The following is a 21,081-nucleotide window of genomic DNA, read 5'->3' as shown; positions in this document are numbered from 1 at the left end:
AGATTGTAAGGGTTAAACCACTTTGTACATCAGTGATACCCCAAAGGCTCCCTTCTTTTTTTAATACCTGCTGACTCTAAGCTTGGAATATCCAGAAGTTGCACCTAAATTTTTCAGTAGTCTTCTTCTGACTGAGTCCAGTTTGGTTTCTTCCTTCAATCTGATCCCAATTGCCTTTTGTCTTTAAGGATTCCTTACAATTTCTGGGCTACCAAGAGAACTTTTCTTGCTTTCCAACATTTTAATAGCTTTTTTTAAAAAAAATCATATATGGATTTTTCCCCCAAGTGCTCTGAGGAACACGTGGGAGGCTAGAGTGTGTGCTCCATCTGCACCTTGGTTCAAATTCTAAACTATCTTGAAACCATATTTAATGTCTTTTCCTTACATGATTGCCATCTTTATTTGTATCATACAAAGTTACTAACTTAAATTACCTTATCTTCTGAAGCCTTATTATGTATTATCATACAATATTTATTATATAACAAGCCATTTTATTTCATTAAATAAGTCAGATGAATAGGTAAAAAGGAAATGTATACAGTAATAAATTGAAAAAAATTACCACATGATTGAGGAAAGACTCTTACTTGTGACAAATCTAGGACAGTATTCTAAAAAACTGTTCCTAAAATGAAAAATAATATCCTACTTTTTCCAAGATTGGTTAAATAAATTATTTTTTAAAATAAATTATTTATTTAAAGATAATTTTCAAGTAGTTGTACTATACCAAAGTGGATAAAAAAGATGTATGGTTTCTCTTACAGTTAAATTCTTTCAGAAAAAACAAAAACTGCTGTATAACTCTATTTTTAGAATGAAGAAAATAGCATAAATTTAAGATTGGATCATTCTTAGGTTAACTTCCACCACATGTGGCAGATGTTTGCTCTTAAATAGATGCCCACCGAATATAGGGAGCAATTCAAATTTAACGTTTACAATTAAACTTGAACCTTATTCCAGATCTTCTCAAGTGTACAGTTGTAAATTAAATAAATGTTGTTTATTTAGAGGCATAAATGGAGTAGTAAGTGATGTCCTAAGCATATTAAAGAGTTAATGCAATTTTAGATGAATACTAAAAGCACCAGCACACTTGAGTTCTATTCCTATAAGTTCATTTCCTGGGGCATCACTGGGGGCCCAGGTTCAGTGTGTACAGTATCTCTAAGGCAGTGCTTCCCGATCTTCTTCATGGCATATATAGAAAATAACATATGAACATCCACCTGGAGTGAACAGAGGAGGTTACTTGAGGCTGGAAGCTGGCTTACGTACTCTTGCTGCCCAGAGAGCTGCGGGATCAATGTCTCAATGCACCTGTAACCCATTTATGGCACACCATTATGTCTTGGGCCACAGTGTGGGGAGCTATGACCTTGCTACTCAAAATTGTGGCCTGAAGACTAGTAGTGCTAGCACTCCTGGGAGCTAGTTAAAAATACCAAATCTTGGGTTCTACCCCAAACCTACCTACTAAATCAGAATCTGTATTTTAACAAGATCTCCAGGTGACTCATGTGCACACAAAAGGTTAAGAAGTACTGTTCTAAGAAACTTTCAGCTCAAAAATTCAATGACTCTAAGAATTAACGTGTTTCACAGAAGTGTATTCAAAACTATTTTTCATAATTTTGTTAAATTCCATTATAGGTAGAGAAAATGAAAAACTTATTTTTATACAAATGTGTTCCTAATTTTTGAAAACAGAAAAATGTTTAGTTAGAAAAATGAAAATATATTTACCTGCTTGTATACCTGTCGTAAATACATGATCTCCTCCACAGTTCCCAAGGATATGAGCCTCAGCACTTTGACATCTCTGCATTGTCCAATCCTATATGCTCTGCAAAATGATTAAAAACAAGAACAAACAAAAATCAAGTGAAACAACTTTAAGTTCGAGAGGTAGCTTTGGTATATGACAATAGAACATAATTGAAATTTTAATTAACTTTAAAAGAAACATTTTATGTTTAGATATGCTATATTATTTAGTAAAAATGTAAAAATGTAAATTCATATAAGACTAGATATTGAGGAAAAAGCATTATAGAAAATATATATATAAACCTCATTTCTGTTACAAATATCACTTTCCATTGTCCAAAAACTTTTCTTAAATTCAGGGTTTTTTCCTAGCAGTCTTAAGCTTATGAATAGATTGTTTCCAAATGATTTCATTTATATAAAATGGAAACTAATCCACAGTGATAGAAAGTTTCCCCCAAATGGAAACTAATCCACAGTGATAGAAAGCAGATCAGTAGTTGTTTGGGGAAATGGGGAAGCAGGAGTAGATTACAAAGGGGCAGAAGGAAAATTAGGGGGTGATGGATATGTTTATTATCTTAATTGTGGTGTTGGTTTCACAGGTGCATACATATGCCAAAACTTATCAGTAGTGAATTGTAAATATATCCAATTTATTGTATGTCCATTATACCTTAATAAAACAGTTAAAAAGTTAACTGTTAAAAACAGTTAAGAAGTTTCCTTGGGGAAAGGGAAAAGTCATCAACTAGAAAGTATATGGAAGTGTGGATTTATAGTCCTCATCCACAGAGATTTCAATTCAGTGGGTCTGATTGCATCCCTGAGTTGACTAGTAGCCAAGGTGTTTTGATATGCACCAGAGTGCAAATTAACTCTAACCTGACTCATCACGATGGTTTAACTATGGGTCTACTTCCCTGTAGCTTTCCCCATATGGAGGCTTTATTGGATGCCCTGAATGAGCGCCAAATGCCTGTTATAGTTGCTGAGAGGAACACATGCTTGAACATGTTGCAACTTGGGGGAAATTTATTTTCGAATTTGTAATGTCACTCCATATGTTGTTATATTTGGTGTTCTCTGTGCCTCCTTCATAGTGATTTCATTGTCATTTATTTCTAATTAACCAGTTTTTCTCTCTTGATCTCCTCTTTTTTACTGTGGCAAAATATACATAACAAAATTTAATCATTTTAACCATTTTTAAGTGTGCAGTTCAGTGGCATTAAGTGTATTCACGCTATTATGCAACCATCACAACTATGCATTTACCGAATTATTTCATCTTCCCAAACTGAAACTCTGTACCCATTAAACAATAACTCCCATTCCCTGGTCCCCCAGCTATTGGCAACCACTATCCTACTTTCTGTCTCTTTGAATTTGATGACTCTAGGCACAATATATTAGTGAAACCATACAATCTTTATCTTTTTCTGGCAAAAACAGGCATCCTTTCCTAGTTGCTGATATTAGAGGAAAAACATTCAGTCTCTCATCAAAGAGTATGAAGTTAGGTGTGGGTTTTTCATAAATGGCCTTTATGTTGAAGAAGTTTTATTTTTAAGGTGTCCAGTGTTTTTATCATAAAAGGGTGTGGAATTTTATCAAATGCCTTTTCTGCATCGATGGAGACGATCATGTTTTGTTCATTTGTTAATGTGGTATATCATATTGATTGATTTTTATAGGATGTTGAACTATCCTTGTGTTCCGAGAATAAATTCTACTTCATATATCCTTTATATGGTGCTGAATTTGGTTTGCTAGCATTTTATTATTTTTGCATTAATATTTATAAAAGACACTGGTCTGTAGTTTTCTTATAAAGTCTTTGTCTGATGTTGGTACTAGAGTAATGTTGGCCTCATAGAATGAATTAGGAAGTGTTTCTTCCTCTTTAATTTTCTGATAGAGCATGAGAACAACGGTATCAATTCTTGGAATGTTTGGTAGAATTCACCAGTGAAACCATCTGGTTTTGAGCTTTTCATTTTTGGGAAGGTTTTGATTAGTGATTCAGTCTCCTTATATAGTTATAGATAAATTTAGGTTTTCTATACCTTCATGATTCTGTCTGGGTAGGTTATATATATTTAGGAATTTATTGATTACACCTAGGCTATTCAATGTGTTGGTATACAATTATTCATAGTATTGTGATATAACCCTTTTTATTTTTGTTAAATCAGTAATCTGCTGTTGAACTCCTCTAGTGAATTTTTTAATCCCAAAATTGAATTTCATGTCCAGAAATTCTGTTTGGTTCTTTTTTTTTTTTTTTAAATTTCTCTTTGTTGATATTCTCATTTTGTTTATATATCCTCTTCCTGATTAGTTCTCTGTTTTCCTTTCACTCTTGGAGTATTTAAAACAGTTGTTTTAAAGTCTTTGTCTAGCAAGTCCAATGCCTGTGTTTCTTTAGAGACAATTTCCGGAGACTTATTTTGTTACTTTGAATGGGCCCTGTTTTCTCGTTTCTTTGCATGCCTTGCAGTCTTTTGTTGAAAATTGCCATTTGGCGAAAAAGCCACCTGTCCCAGTCTTTGCAGACTTGTGTGGAAGATCTTCACTAATTAGCAGGGTCTATCTTGAGCTGTGAGAGCAGCTCAGGGTGAAGGCTTAAAATATTCTTAGGTCATTTTTGGGTGTGTGTATGTGTCTATGTTTTCAAATCTCTCCTGTGTATACAACCACTTTTACATGTCTTAATTTCCCCAAAAGTCTCACACTAGCTTCTTCTCAAGGCCTTAGATATTATATTTCTCTGCCTATAACCTCTTACCCAAGATGTCCAAAGGTATGCAATCACACTACAAGCTTTCATGAACCACAGAGCCCCCCACTGCCATATCACAGCTTCTGCCAGCCTGAGATCTGGGCTATGCCACCATTTCCCATCTTAGTGCCAAGTCAGGCAAGACACAAAGCAGTCCCACAGACAGACTAGAAGATTACAAAGGAGTTCTCCACTACTCCTTTCAGCCTGAAGGAATGAACCAGGAATTGGCCACTTCCTCTCTGATGCACTGTACCAGGAAAGAGGTAGGACAAAGGTGAGTAAAAAACACTACAAAATTTACTATGGTTTTGATTGTGGCTTCTTCTTTATTGGGAATTTGCATGGTTTCTGTAGACCTTTGGTTTACAGAGCCCCTATAAAGTTATTTTAGGTACTCTCTGGTTGTATTTCTAATGCTTCCATTGGAGGAACCAGTACCTTAAGTTCTAGTCTACTACCTTGCTGACATCACTCTTTGATTTCTTCTCTAATATATGAGCTATTTAAACATATGTTTCAAAATTTCTATATGGTTAAAATTTATTAACTACATGTCTATTGTTATTTTCTAGGTGTTTTTTTTTTGAGGGGGGTTATTAGAGTCATAGAATCTACCTTTTGTGATTTCTATTAAAATGTATGGTCATTTTAAAAAATGCTCTACAAATGTTTGAATATATTGAATATTCTCTGACGCTATAAATTTACAGGCATACCTTAGAGATTTTGCAGATTTGGTTCTAAACCATTGTGATAAAGAGAATATCAGTTCGTGATAAACCTAGGCAACATAGCAAAACCCTACAAAAATTTAAAAATTAGCTGGGAATGGTGGTGCCCACCTGTAAGTCCCAGTTACTAAGGAGGCTGAGGCAGGAAGATCACTTGAGCCCAAGAATTTGAGGTTACAGACAGATATGATCACACCACCACACTCCAGCCTAAGCAACAGAGTGAAATCCTGTTCTTTAAAAAAACAAATTTTTTTTAAGAATATTGTTAAAAAAAAAGCAAAAAAGTCACATAAATTTTTTTGTTTCCCAGTGCATATAAAAGTTATAATTATACTATATTATAGTCTATGAAGTGTACAATATTATATCTAAAAAAAAAAAGCATATACCTTAATTTAAAAGTATTTTATTGCTAAAAAATGCTAATAAGCATCTAAGCCTTCAGTGAATTGTAAACTTTTTGCTGGTGGAGGGTCTTGCCTTCATGTTGTTGTCTGCTGACTGATTAGGATGGGGGTTGCTAAAGGTTGGGGTGGCTGTGGCAGTTTCTTAAAATAAGAAAACAAAATTTGTTACATTTGCTCTTCCATTCATTAAAGATATCTCTGCAGCATGTGATGTCATTTCAAAGCATTTTATCCATAGTAGAAATTCTTTCAAATTTGAATTCAATCTTCTCAAACTTTTCAACTAAGTTTATGTCATATTCTAAATCCTTTGTTGTCATTTCAATAATTTTCACACCATCTTCACCAGGAGTAGGTTCCATCTCCAGAAGCCACTTTCTTTGCTTGCCCATAAGAAACAACTCCTTACCTGTTAAAGTTTTATCATGAGATTGCAGTAATTTGGTTACACTTTCATGTTCCACTTCTAATTCTAGTTCTCTTGCTATTTCTAGCACATCTGCAGTTACTTCCTCCACTGAAGTCCTGAATGCCTCAACGTCATCCATGAAGGCTGGAACCAACATCTTCCAAATTCCTGTTAATGTTGATATTTTAATTTTCTCCCAGGAATCACAAATGTTCTTTATGGCATCTAGAATGGTAAATCCTTTCCAGAAGGTTTTCAATTTATGTTGCCCAGACCCATCAGAAGCATTACCAATTATGGTAACTATACCTTAAAAAATATGTTTCTTAAATAAACGACTAGAAAAGTCAAAATTACTCCTTGATCCATGGGCTGCAGAATGGATGCTGTGTTAGCAGCATGAAACAACATTAATCTCCTTGTACATCTCCATCAGAGCACTTGGGTGACTAGGATTGCCAATGAGCACTAATAGTTTGAAAGAAACCTTTCTCTCTGAGCAGTAGGTCTCAACAGAGGTCTTAAAATATCCAGTAAACTATGCTTGTAAATACGTGTGTTGTTATCCTGGCTTTAGTTTTAGTGTATTCATATTTATGTTTGGATTTATTTCTGAAACTTTCTGTTATGTTTTGTATTTGTCATATTTTCTGAAATTTCTCTATGTCCTCGAATACACTCTGTATTTCTTACCATTTACTGAAATAATTACTTTTTTTGGTGCTCTTCTTATTTCTTTTGGAAGTTTAATATCTAATTTCCAGTGTTTTTCAAAGTGGAGTCAAGGACCAATTATTAATATATCATAATCATCTGGTGTATTTTATTTTATTGTGGTAAAAGATACATAAAATTTACCATTTTAACTACTTTTTTAAGTGTACAATGGCATTAAGTAAATTCACATTGATTTGCAACCATCGCCACTATCCATCTGTACCACTTTTTCATTATCTCAAACTGAAACTCTATAGCCATAACACAATAACTCCCCATTCCTCCCCACCCCTAGCTCTGGATAGCTACAATTCCACTTCCTATCCCTATGAATTTGACTATTCCAGGTATCCCATATAAATGGAATTATGCAATATTTGTCTTTTTGTTTCTGACTTATTTCATTTAGCATAATGTCTTCAAGGTGTGTCCATGTTGCAGCATGTATCGGAATTTCATTCCTTTTTTTATTTTATTTTTATTTTTTTTTGAGACAGTCTTACTCTGTTGCCCTGGCTAGAGTGCTGTGGAATCAGCCTAGCTCATAGCAACCTCAAACTCCTGGGCTCAAGCAATCCTTATGCCTCAGCCTCCTGAGTAGCTGGGACTACAGGCATGCGCCACCATGCCCGGCTAATATTTTCTGTATATTTTTAGTTGTCTGATTAATTTCTTCCCTTTTTTTGTAGAGATGGGGTCTTGCTCTTGCTCAGCTGGTCTTCAACTCCTGACCTCCAGTGATACTCCCACCTTGGCCTCCCATAGTGCTAGGATTACAGACGTGAGTCACCATGCCCGGCCCAGAATTTCATTCCTTTTTAAGACTCAATAATATTGCATTGTATGTATATATAACACATTTTGTTTATCCATTCATTCACCAATGGGCATTTGCATTGCTTCCATGTTTTAGCTATTGTGAATATAGATGCTATGAGCATGGATGTATAAATATTTATTTGAGTCCCTGCTTTCAATTCTTTTTGGTGTATGTATAACTAGAGTAGAAGTGTAATTGCTGGATCATATGGTAATTCTATGTTTAATTTTTTGAGGAACCATATCATTTTTTACAGAAGCTGCACTACTTTGCAATGCACAGGGGCTCTAATTTCTCCACATCCTCACCATGACTTGTTGTTTTCTGTTATTTTTCATTTTACAATAGTCCTAATGTGTGAGGTGGTATCTCATAGTTTTGATTTGCATTTCCCTAATGATTAGTGATGGTGAGCATATTTCCACGTACTTTTGGTCACTTATATATATTGTATATATTCTTTGGAGAAATGTCTATTCAAGTCCTGTGTCCGATTTTGAATTGGTTTTTTTATTGTTGAATTTTAGGGTTTTTTTTTTTCATATTCTAGATATCAATAGTTTATTAGATATATGATTTACAAACATCTCCCATTCTGTAGGTTGGCTTTTTATTCTGTTGATAGTATCTTTTGATGCACAAACTAGGAGGCTTTCTAAAAGGTAGACTATAGAGTCCCCTTCTAGACCTATAAAATCAGAATGCCTGGAGAGTAGAGTTGAGTCTGAGCATACGTGTTTTTAAAAAGTGTACCAGGTAATTATTATGCCTCACCTTTTTAGTTGCTGCCCCTAAATTTTTTGCTAGCATTCAAAAACATTTTTGGGCACAAATTTTGATATTAGGTTGGTGAAAAATAATTACGGTTTTAGCATTATTGAAATTTGCCATCTGATATTGGAATACATTCTTAAATAAATGTGGTTATGTTATACATCATTTTAATGCACATTTCTTGCTTTACATTTTTTTGCTAATGATTTATTACTTGCTGTTTATTTTATATTTATTTTAGACTATGGAAATGATGTCAGACAAAAAGAAATTGGAGCGATTTTCTTATCTGAGTTCAAAATGGGTCCGTAAAGAGACAATTCACAACATCAATAATGCATTTGGCCCACGAACTGCTAACAAATGCTTGTGCAGTGGTTCAAGAAGTTTTGCAAAGGAAATGAGAAACTTGAAGATGAGGAGCGCAGTGGCCAGCCATCAGAAGTTGACAATGACCGACTGAGAGTAATCATAGAAGCTGATCCTCTTACAACCACAGGAGAAGTTGCCGAAGATCTCAGCGTCAACCAATCTATGGTCCTTCAGCATTTGAAGCTAACTGGAAAGGTGAAAACGCTCAATCAGGGGGTGCCTCATGAGCTGACTGAAAATCAAAAACAATCATTATTTTGAAGTGTCATCTTCTTGTCTTGTATGCAACAACGAACTATTTCTTGATTGGCTTGTGATGTGTAACAAATGTGACCACTGGAGATGACCCGCTCAGTGGCTAGACAGAGAAGAAGTTCCAAAGCAATTCCCAAAGCCAAACTTGCACCAAAAAAAGGTTATGGCCACTGTTTGGTGGTCTGCTGCTGGTCTGATCCATTCCAGCTTTCTGAATCCTGGCGAAACCATTATATCTGAGAAGTATGCTCAGCAAATTGATGAGATTCACCAAAAACTGCAATGCCTGCAGCCAGCATTGGTTAACAGAGAGGGCCGGATTCTTGTCGACAATGCCCAACCCCACAACCAATGCTTCAAAAGGTGAACGAATTGGTCTATGAAGTTTTGCCTCTTCCACCACGTTCGCTCGACCTCTTGCCAACCGACTACCACTTCTTCAAGCATCTCGACAACTTTTTGCAGGGAAAACGCTTCCACAACCGGCAGGATGCAGAAAATGCTTTCCAGGAGTTCATGGAATCCCAAAACATGGATTTTTATGCTATAGGAATAAACAAACTTATTTCTCATTGACAAAAATGTATTGATTGTAATGGTTCCTATTTTGATTAATAAAGATGTGTTTGAGCCTAGTTATGATTTAAAATTCCTGGTCCAAAACTGCAATTACTTTTGCACCAACCTAATAACTGACCTGATCCTTTCCTGAGGGGGGAAAAATTCTAACATAATTTTAGCCCCCTCCACCATCTCTATGCTGATGTTTATTGAAATTACATGAAGTTTTAGGTCTTAATTGTTATTAATTTTTTCATACCATTCTTTTATATTTTGGGGACTTATTTCTTTATAACTGCATTAACCCATTTGGCCACACTATCAACAATTTTTTAGACTTAACTATAAATATGAGAACATTCACTGACAGTCACTGATTTTTTATATTTTGGCTTCTTAATATTTCATTTGTTTAATTATATCCTTGAACAATGTTTTCAGACCATGAGCAATAAATTTTCTGAATTCCTGGATGGCAACAGTTGCTTTTATTTTGTGCTTACATGTTGATATTTTAGCCATTGATTACAACTACAAGTCAAGATAATTTTCTTTCACATAAAGTCACACAAATTTTTTTGCTCTGACAGCGCCATTGTCTGCTTGAATCCTATAATGTAGATGAAAATCTCTTCTTCAAAGTCTGATTGGCTGAAATGAGTCTCATTCTTATTATTTGTTGATAACTTGTTTTTTCCTTTTCACTTCAGTTTTCACCAATGATTCTCTCCCTGTTTCTCACTCTGGAATCTTTTAGACCTTCTCTTTATTATTAAAACTTTGAAATATCACCAAGATGTATGTTTTCTCCCCTTCTCAGTCATTGCTTAGTACTTAAAGCTTCTTCAAAATTAACAAAAATTTTCTCCAGTTTGTCTTAAATTATCTCCCCATCCTCCAGTCTCTCTGTTTTTTTTTGTTGTTGTTGTTGTTTTGTTTTTTCTGAAATACACAGATAATGATTCCTGGGATTTTCCCTCAATTTCTCTTTATAAATATTTCCCATCTGTTTATTGCTCAAGTTTATGTTTTAAAATATTTATTCCCTTTATCTTCCACATCAATTTCTACCTTTAGTCCTCTCCATTTTTATTATTCAGAACTTCTACTGAGTTATTTTATTTTTGTAATAGTTTTAATTGCTAAGAACTACTTTTGTTTTCTATGTGGTTTTTTTTTTCTTTGAGTGTTCTATTTTTATTTTATTACCTTCAGTGTCTGTTTTTCACCTTGGCCTTTTTCTTTCATGCTGCTAGTTTTATTAAAATGTCCCATAATTCTTAACTTTCCATTCATAATTAAAATGAGGAGCTAGGTGGATCATACTGGAAAGCCAGTCTGGGTTTCCATGCAGGTAACAGGTCTATTTAATCATCTCCTCTTCTTGTGTCCTGTGGAGATCTGGAACTACTTCAAGTTTGGCTCTGCTGTATAATCTGCTTCCAACACCCATTCTAGGAATCTTTCTACAATCAGATCCCCCATTTATTTATAAAATCAGTGAAATTATATTCTTTCAACTTTAATTAAGGAGCACCTGTTACAGCCAACCCCTCTGTAAACATGGAGTGTGGGAGAGGAATGTGTATTACAGTCAGCACATTAATTTCCTAGAAGGATGCACTCTATCTACTCCCACATCCTGTAGTTGCTAACCTTATGCTTGAAATTTCTCTATTCTTTCCTGCAGACTTTGGATTATGGTTTTCTCTTTGGATTGTGGTTTTTCTCTTCTGACATCTTTATTACACATATTCTATTTGCTTTCTGTCTTCTAGGATTTTCTCAAAACTTCTGATCTACTAATAGAGAACTGACCTATTATCATGCAGTATTATGGATTTATCCTTTCTTCTTAAGCCATTTCATATTAATGGGATTTTGAGATGGATGGAAATGCACAGGTATTATTGGCCTGATATCTGGATTCAGAAACTTAGGGTTATCTTAAATAGAAGTTTTCACAAGGTTTCACCTCTTTTCTAATCACAATCATATTATAATATATGCAACCTAAACAGTTCAGGAGTATTTTTAGATTAAGAGTATATACACATCACTTTAAATTTTGTCAGTATCATACCTGTCAATGGCTTGAAGATCATTTGCTGGATTCCAGGTAGGATCAAATAATATAACAACATTGGCACCAACAAAATTGAGGCCTAGTCCACCAGCCCTGGAGGAAATAGATAAAAAGTACAATAAAACAGCAAAAATTAATTTGTTGTGTTATAACTCAATTGTGCCAGGTTTCTACAGCCAAAAGAATACAATACTGCATTAACTTCATAAAAGTAAGGTGGTTTAAACACAAACGAAATATCTATGGCATATTCTTTTTCTACCACTCTAAAAAATCCCTTAAAAAGTCAGCCATTAGAGCCCACATAAATAGGTTGTGCTGGTTTTTACATTATTTGGATACTCAAATACCACTCGGCAAGATTTTCCTAACATAATTTAAAAAAAACTGTTAGTACATGCATTTAAAAATTTACTCAAGGAATAGATGCACATCTCCTTATTCCTCCCAACTAAGTACAGCTAAAGATCCTGGACATTATATATAAAATAAACATAAGTCTCTGAAAGATAGAGAGAAGACAACCATGTGATGGATTACAAGACTTAAAGAATGACCTGGCTTCCTTTCTGCTTAATATATTCCAGGCTGGGTTCTGGAGAAGCTAGTGAACTGGAAATGCCAACAGTCACAGACAAAAAATGCCCCAAGAAAAGCCTTTTCCCCTTTAGTCAAAGAACCAGGAAAGGTGTAGCCTTACAAGACAGAAAAATCACCTAATCCTGCCAAACACCAAGGAACAATCTATGGCCCCACCCCTACCCTGTGAGCAAAGGCTGAGTGAGGCTGCTAGACTTCCACCCTTGCCTCGCTATAATGAGGCACCACTCATCCCTGCTGGAGTAGTGTCAGAGAAGACAGAGAGACACCGGGGCTTTCGTTTTCTTCCCAATGACAATAAGGTGTCCTTCTGTGATGTCAGGGGAGGCTGTCCTGGAGCAGTAATAAAGTACCTCCCCCTTAGGGTACCAGCAGAGACCAAACAGGGAATCTAAATTTCAACCCCTATTTGGGTGGATGGTGTCATGGGAGAGGCACTAAAACAGAAGATTTAAATAAGATACAGAATCTTATAAAATAATACTCAAAATATCCAAGATACAACAAAAAATCATTTACACTAGGACCAGGAAAATCTCAGCTTGAATGAGAAAAGACAATCAACAGATGACAACACTGAAATGAATCAGATATTGAAATTGAAATTATCTGATACATATTTTAATGCAGTGAAAATATCCTTTAGGAAGGAAAGGGAAATTATGACATTCTAAAATTAAGGAAAACCAAGAGAATTTGTCACCAAAAGACTTAACCTAAAATAATGGCTAAAGGAAGTTCATTAAATAGAAAGGGAGTGATAACAGAAGAAGGCCTGGAGCTTCAGAAAGGAAAGAGGAACATCAGAATGGGTAAAAATAAGTGTGAATATAAAAATCATTCTATTACTCCTCAATTTCATAAATCATATTTCATGGTTAAAGAAAAACTGTGATACCATCTGGTATACTGCTCAATGTATATAGAGGAAATACCTAAGACAATTATATTTTAAAAGTGGAATAGGAAAAGGGACTTAAACATAAGTAAGGTTTCTACACTTATTCAAATTGGTAAAACTGTATACTGCAGACTATGAAAACTTACTATGTATATTGTAATATCTAGAGTAATTGTGAAGAAAACTATATAAAGCAATGTACTAAAAAGCACTATAAGTAGATATAGAATCCTAAAAAATGTTTAAATAAAAGAAACGGTGGAAACAGAAACAGGAAATAAACAGAAAAGAGTTAAATCAAATATATCGATCACTGCCTTAAATGGAATGGCCTAAATATACCATTTAAAATCAGTGATTGGCAAAGTAGATGAAAAAAAATGATCCAACAATACGTTATCTACAAAAAAACTCTTTAAATATCGTGACATAGGTAGGTTGAAAGTAAAAGGATGATGAAAGACATGCTATGCAAGTATTATGAAAAAAGGCAGATCTGATTATATTAATACAAGATAAAGTATACATCAGAGCAAAGAAAGAGAAAAGAGGGACAGCACATGATGATAAAAATATCAATCTACCAGGCGAACACACCAAAACAACAGAGCTGAAAGATACATAAAGTCAAACTAATAAAGCCAAGAAGAGAAATAAACAAATGCACAATTATAGTTGAGGATTTCAACATCCCACATTCAGCAATTGATAGAACTAGTAGACAGAAAATCAGCAAAGATATCAAAGAACAAAACAACCAACCAACAGGATCTAATTGGCATACATAGAACACTCCACCCAAGAACAGCAGAATACACCCTTTTTTTCCTAGTACCCATAGAACATTTACCAAGATAGACCAAATCTTGGGCCATAAGACAAACCTCAACAAGTTTAAAAGAACTGAAATCATACTGAATATGTGCTCTGGTTGTAATGGAATCAAACTAGAAATATATAACAGAAGGATAACAGAAAAAATTTCCAAATACTTGGAAATTAAACAACATACATCTAAATACCCCATGGATCAAAGAAAAAATCTGAAAAGAAATGCTAAAATACAAAGAATAAAAAAAATTTAATAAAAATGAAAATATAACATATCAAAATATGTGGGATATAGATAAAGCAGTGCTTAGAAGAAAATTTATACCACTAAATGCTTACATTGGAATAGAATAAATGTCTCGAATCAATAATCTGAAGTCTTACCCCAAAAAATTAGAAAGAGAAAAACTCAAAGCAAGCAGAAGGAAGAAAATAAATATAATAGCAGAAATCAATAAAATTAAACATAGGAAAACAGTAGAGAAAAATCAATGAAACAAAACACTGGGTACTTTGCTAAACTTCCAGTAAGAATGACAAAAATAAAAAGAGAGAATACACAAATTACCAATATCAGGAATGAAACAGGTGCTATCACTACAGATCCTGCAACTATTAAAAGGATAAGTGAATACCATGAAAAACTTTATGCTCATAAATTCAACAAGTTAGAAAAAATGGACCAATTCCTCAAAAACCACAAATTACTAAACTAAATAGACAACTTGAATAATCCTATAATCATTAAAGAAAATGAATATGTATTTTAAAAGCTCTTAGGAAAAAAATCTCCAGGCCCAGATGGTTTCACTGGAGAATTTTACCAGTTACAGAAGAATTTATAACAGTTTTATACAATAAACACATGAAGAGATGTTCAGTATCATTAGCCATTAGGGAAATGCAAATTAAAACCACAGTGAGATGTCTCTGCATACTCACCAGAGTAGCTAAGATAAATAGTGACAACAGCAAATGTCAGTGAAGATGCAGAGGAACATGATCACTCATACATTGCTGAAAGGAATGTAAAATTATATAACCACTCTGGAAAATAATTTAAAAGTTTCTTATAAAACTAAATATGTAACTAACATTCAATGCAGAAGTTGCACTATTTGGCAGTTATCCTAGAGAAAACAAACAACAAAAACCTGTATAAAAATGTTCCTAAGCTTTATTTGTAATCACTGAAAACCGGAAATAAACCCAATGTCCTTCAATGGGTAAATGTTTAAACAAAGTAGTATATCTGTACTATAGAATACTACTTAGCAATAAAAAGGAAAGAACTATTGATAACATGCAACAATTTGGATAAATTTCCAGGGAGTTATGCTAAGTGAAAAAAGCCAATTCAAAAATGTTGTACATACTGTATGATTCCATTTATATAACATTCTTGAAATAGAATTATAGATATGGAGAACAGATTAGTGGTTTCCAGGAGTCAGGAACAAAACAGAGAAAAGAAAGTGGGTGTAGCTATAAAAGGGCAATATGAGGGATTCTTGTGGTAATAGAAATGTCATGTATCTTCACTGTAGCAATGTCAGTGTCATAGCTATGATATTGTACTATAGTTTTACAGTTGTTACGCTGGGGGAAACTGGGTAAAAGAAACATGGGATCGTTCTGTATTATTTCTTAAAACTACTTGTGAATCTATAAATATCTCAAAATAAAAAGGATAATTAAAAATATGGCTAACAATAATATCCACACAGACTTAACATAATATAGATTCTCCTTTTGGTATTAAGAAGTACTTCCACAATCACATGTTGATCACAATGTAGGCAGCCAGGACTCTACAAAGCACATCTCAGACCTGTCACAATGACCACAGAAAGAACCAAGAGTTATACTGCCCTAAGATGCCACAGGAGGTTCTTTGTCTCCACTGAGAAAAAAACAAGATGAAATAACATCAATGCTTACTTTATAATGAGCTACAATTTACACTTCCCTGGACTTAGGGTTCCTTTCTCCATGTATTGCTTCTTTTGGATGATAATACCACCCATATACTCACTCATCAAAGCCAAAGCCACGCTAGGTATCACAGACTTGTTCTCCGTCACTCCTCCCCTTCCCACTGAGAGTGAACCCGTATCAAGACCTGTCAGATTTACCTCAAAAATGTTTTTCTCATGAGTCCCTTATCCACCCCTATTCCCACTGCCCTATTTCAAGCTGTTATTATTAATATATTGTATTTGCATGCGTTACTTCATTGGCCTCCTAACTGTCCTCCTTTATCTCAGACCTTAAGTCTGTTCTCACATGACACACAAATTATTTTAAGCACAGAATATAAAAAACTAAGTATACCAATGCTCTGTTTAAAAGTACTCAATTCCTCTGCATCAGAGACCAACTCCTGAGGCCTCAAGGACCAGGCCTACCATCTCTGCCGCTGGTATTATACCAGTCATTCTTGAACTTTATCCATGAACTACCAAAATATTTAAAGTTGCCTTCACACACACCCTTCACACAATATTCTTTGCTCTCTTCTTTACCTGTCTAATTTCTACTTGTCCTTCAAGCATCACTAATGAAGCCTGAACTGAAAATTCCTCTTCTGTGCTCCCTTCTACCCTGCATTTGGCTTACGGTGTTAGAATCATCCTTTTACATATTTCTGAACAACTCTTCCTCCACCTCCATACTTTTAAGTTCTAAACTTTAAAAGAGCTGCCTTCTTCTCCAGGACCTGTTACAGAATGAACAAGCACAATCTCTTTGTTAAACTGAGTTTTGTTAAACTAACAAATGATTTCTCATATTTAGTCACATACCCAGCTCTTCTCTCCATGTGTCCTAAGCACGAGCCACTTAAATTCGCTGGTCATTTTTATACCTATGCTGTTCTCGTTGCCTAAAATGCCCTTTACCTAAACCTGCTTTTCCTTTTCTTTCTAAAAAAGTCATATCTATAAAGGGCCAATTTAAACATGACCATCATTCTTCAGTCTTTTTAAATCTATCTACTCCTTAAATGCTCATGGAACTACACACATAACTCCAGTAAAACGTTTATTGGATTATATTGCTACTCAAAGGCAAAATATCTCTTATTCTTCTTGGCCCACATTAAGGGTCAATGAAAACCACTGAACTGAGCACAAAGGTATGAGATTGAGATAAAATAAAGCAATAAAGGCAGATTAACAATAGGTATATAAGATAATTCTGATGGTATATTTTAAATGAGTAGTTTAGAATCTCTTTCTCTTGGGATACACAATAAAAGTAATGTCCTCATCTTTCTGCAGAAGTTAAGACAGTTTTTTGGAAGAACTTAAAAGAAACAGAAAATGACTTTTCTCCAGAGCCTTTCAAAGTTTATGAATCATGGTGTTGGACTACTTAGAGGCAACTATATCATCTGGAAACATTTAATTTTAAAGTATGGTACCCCACATTGTTAATCTTTAGAAGTGAATAACTATGAAAGCATTATGGTTCAAGTGATAAGGTTTGCTTACAAAATTGTTTCTAGTCAACCAGTGTGCAATTGTGAAAGTTAATACTAAGAATGAAGTTGTACCTAGTATTTGTGCTATAAGAGTCTTTTTGCTACTCATATGGAAGCCAAAAATTTTATCTTCATTTACTTTGACCTGTGATTAAGGTATACAGTGAACAGAAGCCACTAATGATATATATATATATATATATATATATACACACACACACACACACACATACACACACACACACACACATATATATATATATATTTTTTTTTTTTTTTTCTTCTTTTGAGACAGAGTCTTGCTCTGTTGCCTGGGCTAGAGTGCCGTGGCGTCAGCCTAGCTCACAGCAACCTCAAACTCCTGGGCTCAAGCAATCCTTCTGCCTCAGCCTCTAGAGTAGCTGGGACTACAGGCATGCGCCACCATGCCCCGTTAATTTTTTCTATATATTTTTAGTTGTTTAGCTAATTTCTATTTTTAGTAGAGACGAGGTCTCGCTCTTGCTCAGGCAGGTCTCAAACTCCTGAGCTCAAACGATCATCCCGCCTCAGCCTATGATATATTTTTGACAGTTTTTTATTAATATAAAATTATTTACTGGTTTTGTTAGATTCATTCTATGAGCCAAAACATATCAGAATACTATTCATTTCTTTTGGAATTAAGTTATTTCTAAAGTAAAAGTATCTTTTAGCAAAACCGAATGAATATAATGTTTGTGTACTGAGCAGCCTCATAGCTTATTAGATTTTATATAACAGCAATTGTGATTTTTCCATGCTTTGAATTTGCTAATTACATACCCTATATTTAATAATTACTTTATAGTAATACTATAACAATGACAACATTTTGTGTTTTTTAAAAGGAAAGGCAAAACTAAAAAAAAGAACAAACTGATTTTCTTTCTCAACCATTTTCTAATCCCAATCATCTTTCAAGCCTTTTTCTGAGGCTTTATATTGCAAATTTTTCCTTGTCAACTGCCTAGACTGTATCACAAAACTCAACTCACACTCAGGTATTGCTTTACACTGGATGCTAATCATCCAGGGACAGAAAAATGGCAATACTTTCTCCTCTAATTTCTTTTAAAAATGGAAAGAAATTGACATTTATTAAGCATCTACTATAATCCAAGAACTGTGTAAGACATTTTCATCTATACTGGTTCTTTCATCTTTAAGACAACTCTATCAGCTAAATATTTTCCTCATTTTTCAGATGAAATTGAGAACCAGAAAGAAATTAATTAACCTATTCAAGGTTTCCTACGTGGTCAGTGTCTGAATACAAATCCACATGTTCTGACTTAAAGTTCAGTGCTCAATAGAAATTGAATTTTCTCCTTTGGAAAATTACTTATCAGAGGTGATAGCATAAAGATGTCACAGAGAATTGAACTTAAAGAAAGGAGTGAGGTGGGATAGAAGGAAGTTTTAGAAAGGATAAAAAAGAACACAGGTAACTTAAGGAAGTGGGGGGATTTAGATACCAAACAAGTAGAAAAAAAGTTAAAGGTTCATATGTCTAATAAATCTAATCAACTATTCCTGTTAGCTTCTTGATGGTGAAGTTAGACATAAATTCATCTCAGATGGCTTAGAGAGCCACAGAGAAGGTCTCTGCTAGTTGAGGTAGCAATCTTCTAAGAGTTTCTGAAGTTACAACAGACCTGGCTGAGTTAAAGCAGAGGCAAAGCTCCTTTTAAAGAAAAAAAACCCTACACCCTCCCCCTGGAGATGAGATGATTCTCTGTTTGATGATAATACAAGTCAGAAACCTAAACTTTAGAACCTGTCACTTTGTTTTTATATGACTAACAGCAAAGGGTTACTCCTTAAGCAATAAACAGAATGTTGCCCTTTTCAAGCTGAGGACCAGTATTTGAGGCAGACACCTAATAAGCACGCAGGCTGTTCATTCCTTAGCTCCTCCACATTCTCTTCATGCATCAAATAAGTATATCAAAAAGTACATCTTAACTATATCTCAATTTCTACAAAATGTCTTTAATAAAATAAGTTTTATTGTTATGAATTAAGTAGTTTAAAGGGTCAAAGGAAGTATCCATTTAAACAATGCTTCTGAGAAAACCTAAATAAACATAAAGAGATACCATGTTCATGGACAGGAAGGGTTAATATCACAAAAATGCAATTTTCCTCAAAGTCATTAATAACATAAATAATTCCAATAAAAAACCCAGGAAAAATGCCAGATTACCCTTCTTTAAATAAACTGAAATGAAATGATTATGAAAAGTTAACGTTCAAGGTAATTCAGAGAACAAAAGAGCTTAGAAAGCAAGAAAAATTTTAGATTCAAACTGTGATTATTTCAAATAAAATAATAAGATTGGAAAATGATATATCTCAGAACATAGAGCAAAAAGACAAAACATGAAATATGAGAGAAAATTTCAGAGATTTAAAGAATCAATATAAGAGTTCTAACGTCTGAATACCTGGCATATGAGAGAGAGAGAGAGACCACAGAAAATGGAAGAAAAGAAAGCCATTGTAAAAGAAATAATTTTAAAAAGCATTTTTTCCAAAGTTAAAAAAGACTAAAAATCTTCAGACAGTGCCTAGCACAATAAATGAACAAAGATCCACACTAAGACTCAAATACCACTGTGAAATTTTACAATACCATAAATACCATGGATACAGAAGAAAAATTCTTATGAGTTCCCAAAGAAGAATGAGAATCAGATTGGTATTGGACATCTATTTTGTAAAACTAAATATCAGGAAACAATGCTGCAAGCCCTTCAAAGATCCGAGGGGAAATGATTTTCAATCAAGAATTCTACAGTTAGCCAAAGTGAGAGGGGACATAAAAGACATTTCCTATATTCAAAGATGCAGAAAGTTTGCTTTCCATATATCCTGGCTTACAAAGCTACTTGAGGATATTTCTCAGGAAAATAAGGGGCCAAAGTAAGAATGAAAATAGCAGGTAACCCAGGGAAAAAGATCCAATGCAGAAGAACAGGGAAAGAAAGCTCCAGGATGACAGTTCTTTATCAGGTCTCGAAAACAAACAGGCCAGATTGAAGCAGAGAATAAAAGGTTTCAGGAGCAAGGTCTTCAGGATACAGAGGACTCAACAGAAGAGAAAGTGTGAATGAGAATTAGTAACACTCTGAGGATTATTGAAAAGGGCAAAAGTACACCAAGGGAAGAAAACTGAATAAGAAAGTCATCATTGAAATATAAAATGAACAGAACTGTCCAAACATAAAACAATGGCTGAAGTCTTAGAAAAGAGAAGTCATTTGAGGTGGATACTAAGACTGTTCTCCTTGAATTGGCCAAAAGGTCATGAACATTCAGAGAAATTATTTTAGCACTAGTTGGCCTGGAATTAAAGAATGCTTACAAAATCATAATAACGTAAATGCTGTTTTGTGGCCTCCAAACTTTAGAGTCAACCTATGGACAATAACCTGGTTATTGTTGCAGGACTTAATAAAAAATTAATATTACAAAGTAATATTTAAAATAGTTGACAGATAATATGGATAGGTGACAAACATAGAAGAAAGGGTGGGGGT

The 21,081-nt window shown here is 34.3% G+C and overlaps 1 protein-coding gene across 1 annotated transcript in view; it reads right to left on the bottom strand.

The window, feature by feature from the left end:
* Positions 1 to 21,081, bottom strand: part of ERCC6L2 (ERCC excision repair 6 like 2) — a 118,365-nt gene that overhangs the window by 45,262 nt on the left and 52,022 nt on the right. The window contains exons 12-13 of the mRNA XM_020289244.2: positions 11,700 to 11,795; positions 1,756 to 1,855 (exon numbers count right to left, since the gene is read on the bottom strand). Coding sequence (XP_020144833.2) covers positions 1,756 to 1,855; positions 11,700 to 11,795 — 196 coding nt within the window. The remainder of the gene's footprint in view (positions 1 to 1,755; positions 1,856 to 11,699; positions 11,796 to 21,081) is intronic.

The sequence above is a fragment of the Microcebus murinus genome, chromosome 12 (genome assembly GCF_040939455.1).
Source record: "Microcebus murinus isolate Inina chromosome 12, M.murinus_Inina_mat1.0, whole genome shotgun sequence".
Taxonomy (NCBI): Eukaryota; Metazoa; Chordata; class Mammalia; order Primates; family Cheirogaleidae; genus Microcebus; species Microcebus murinus.
The sequence above is the reverse complement of the archived record's forward strand: the minus strand, read 5'-3'. Positions and strand labels throughout refer to the sequence as shown.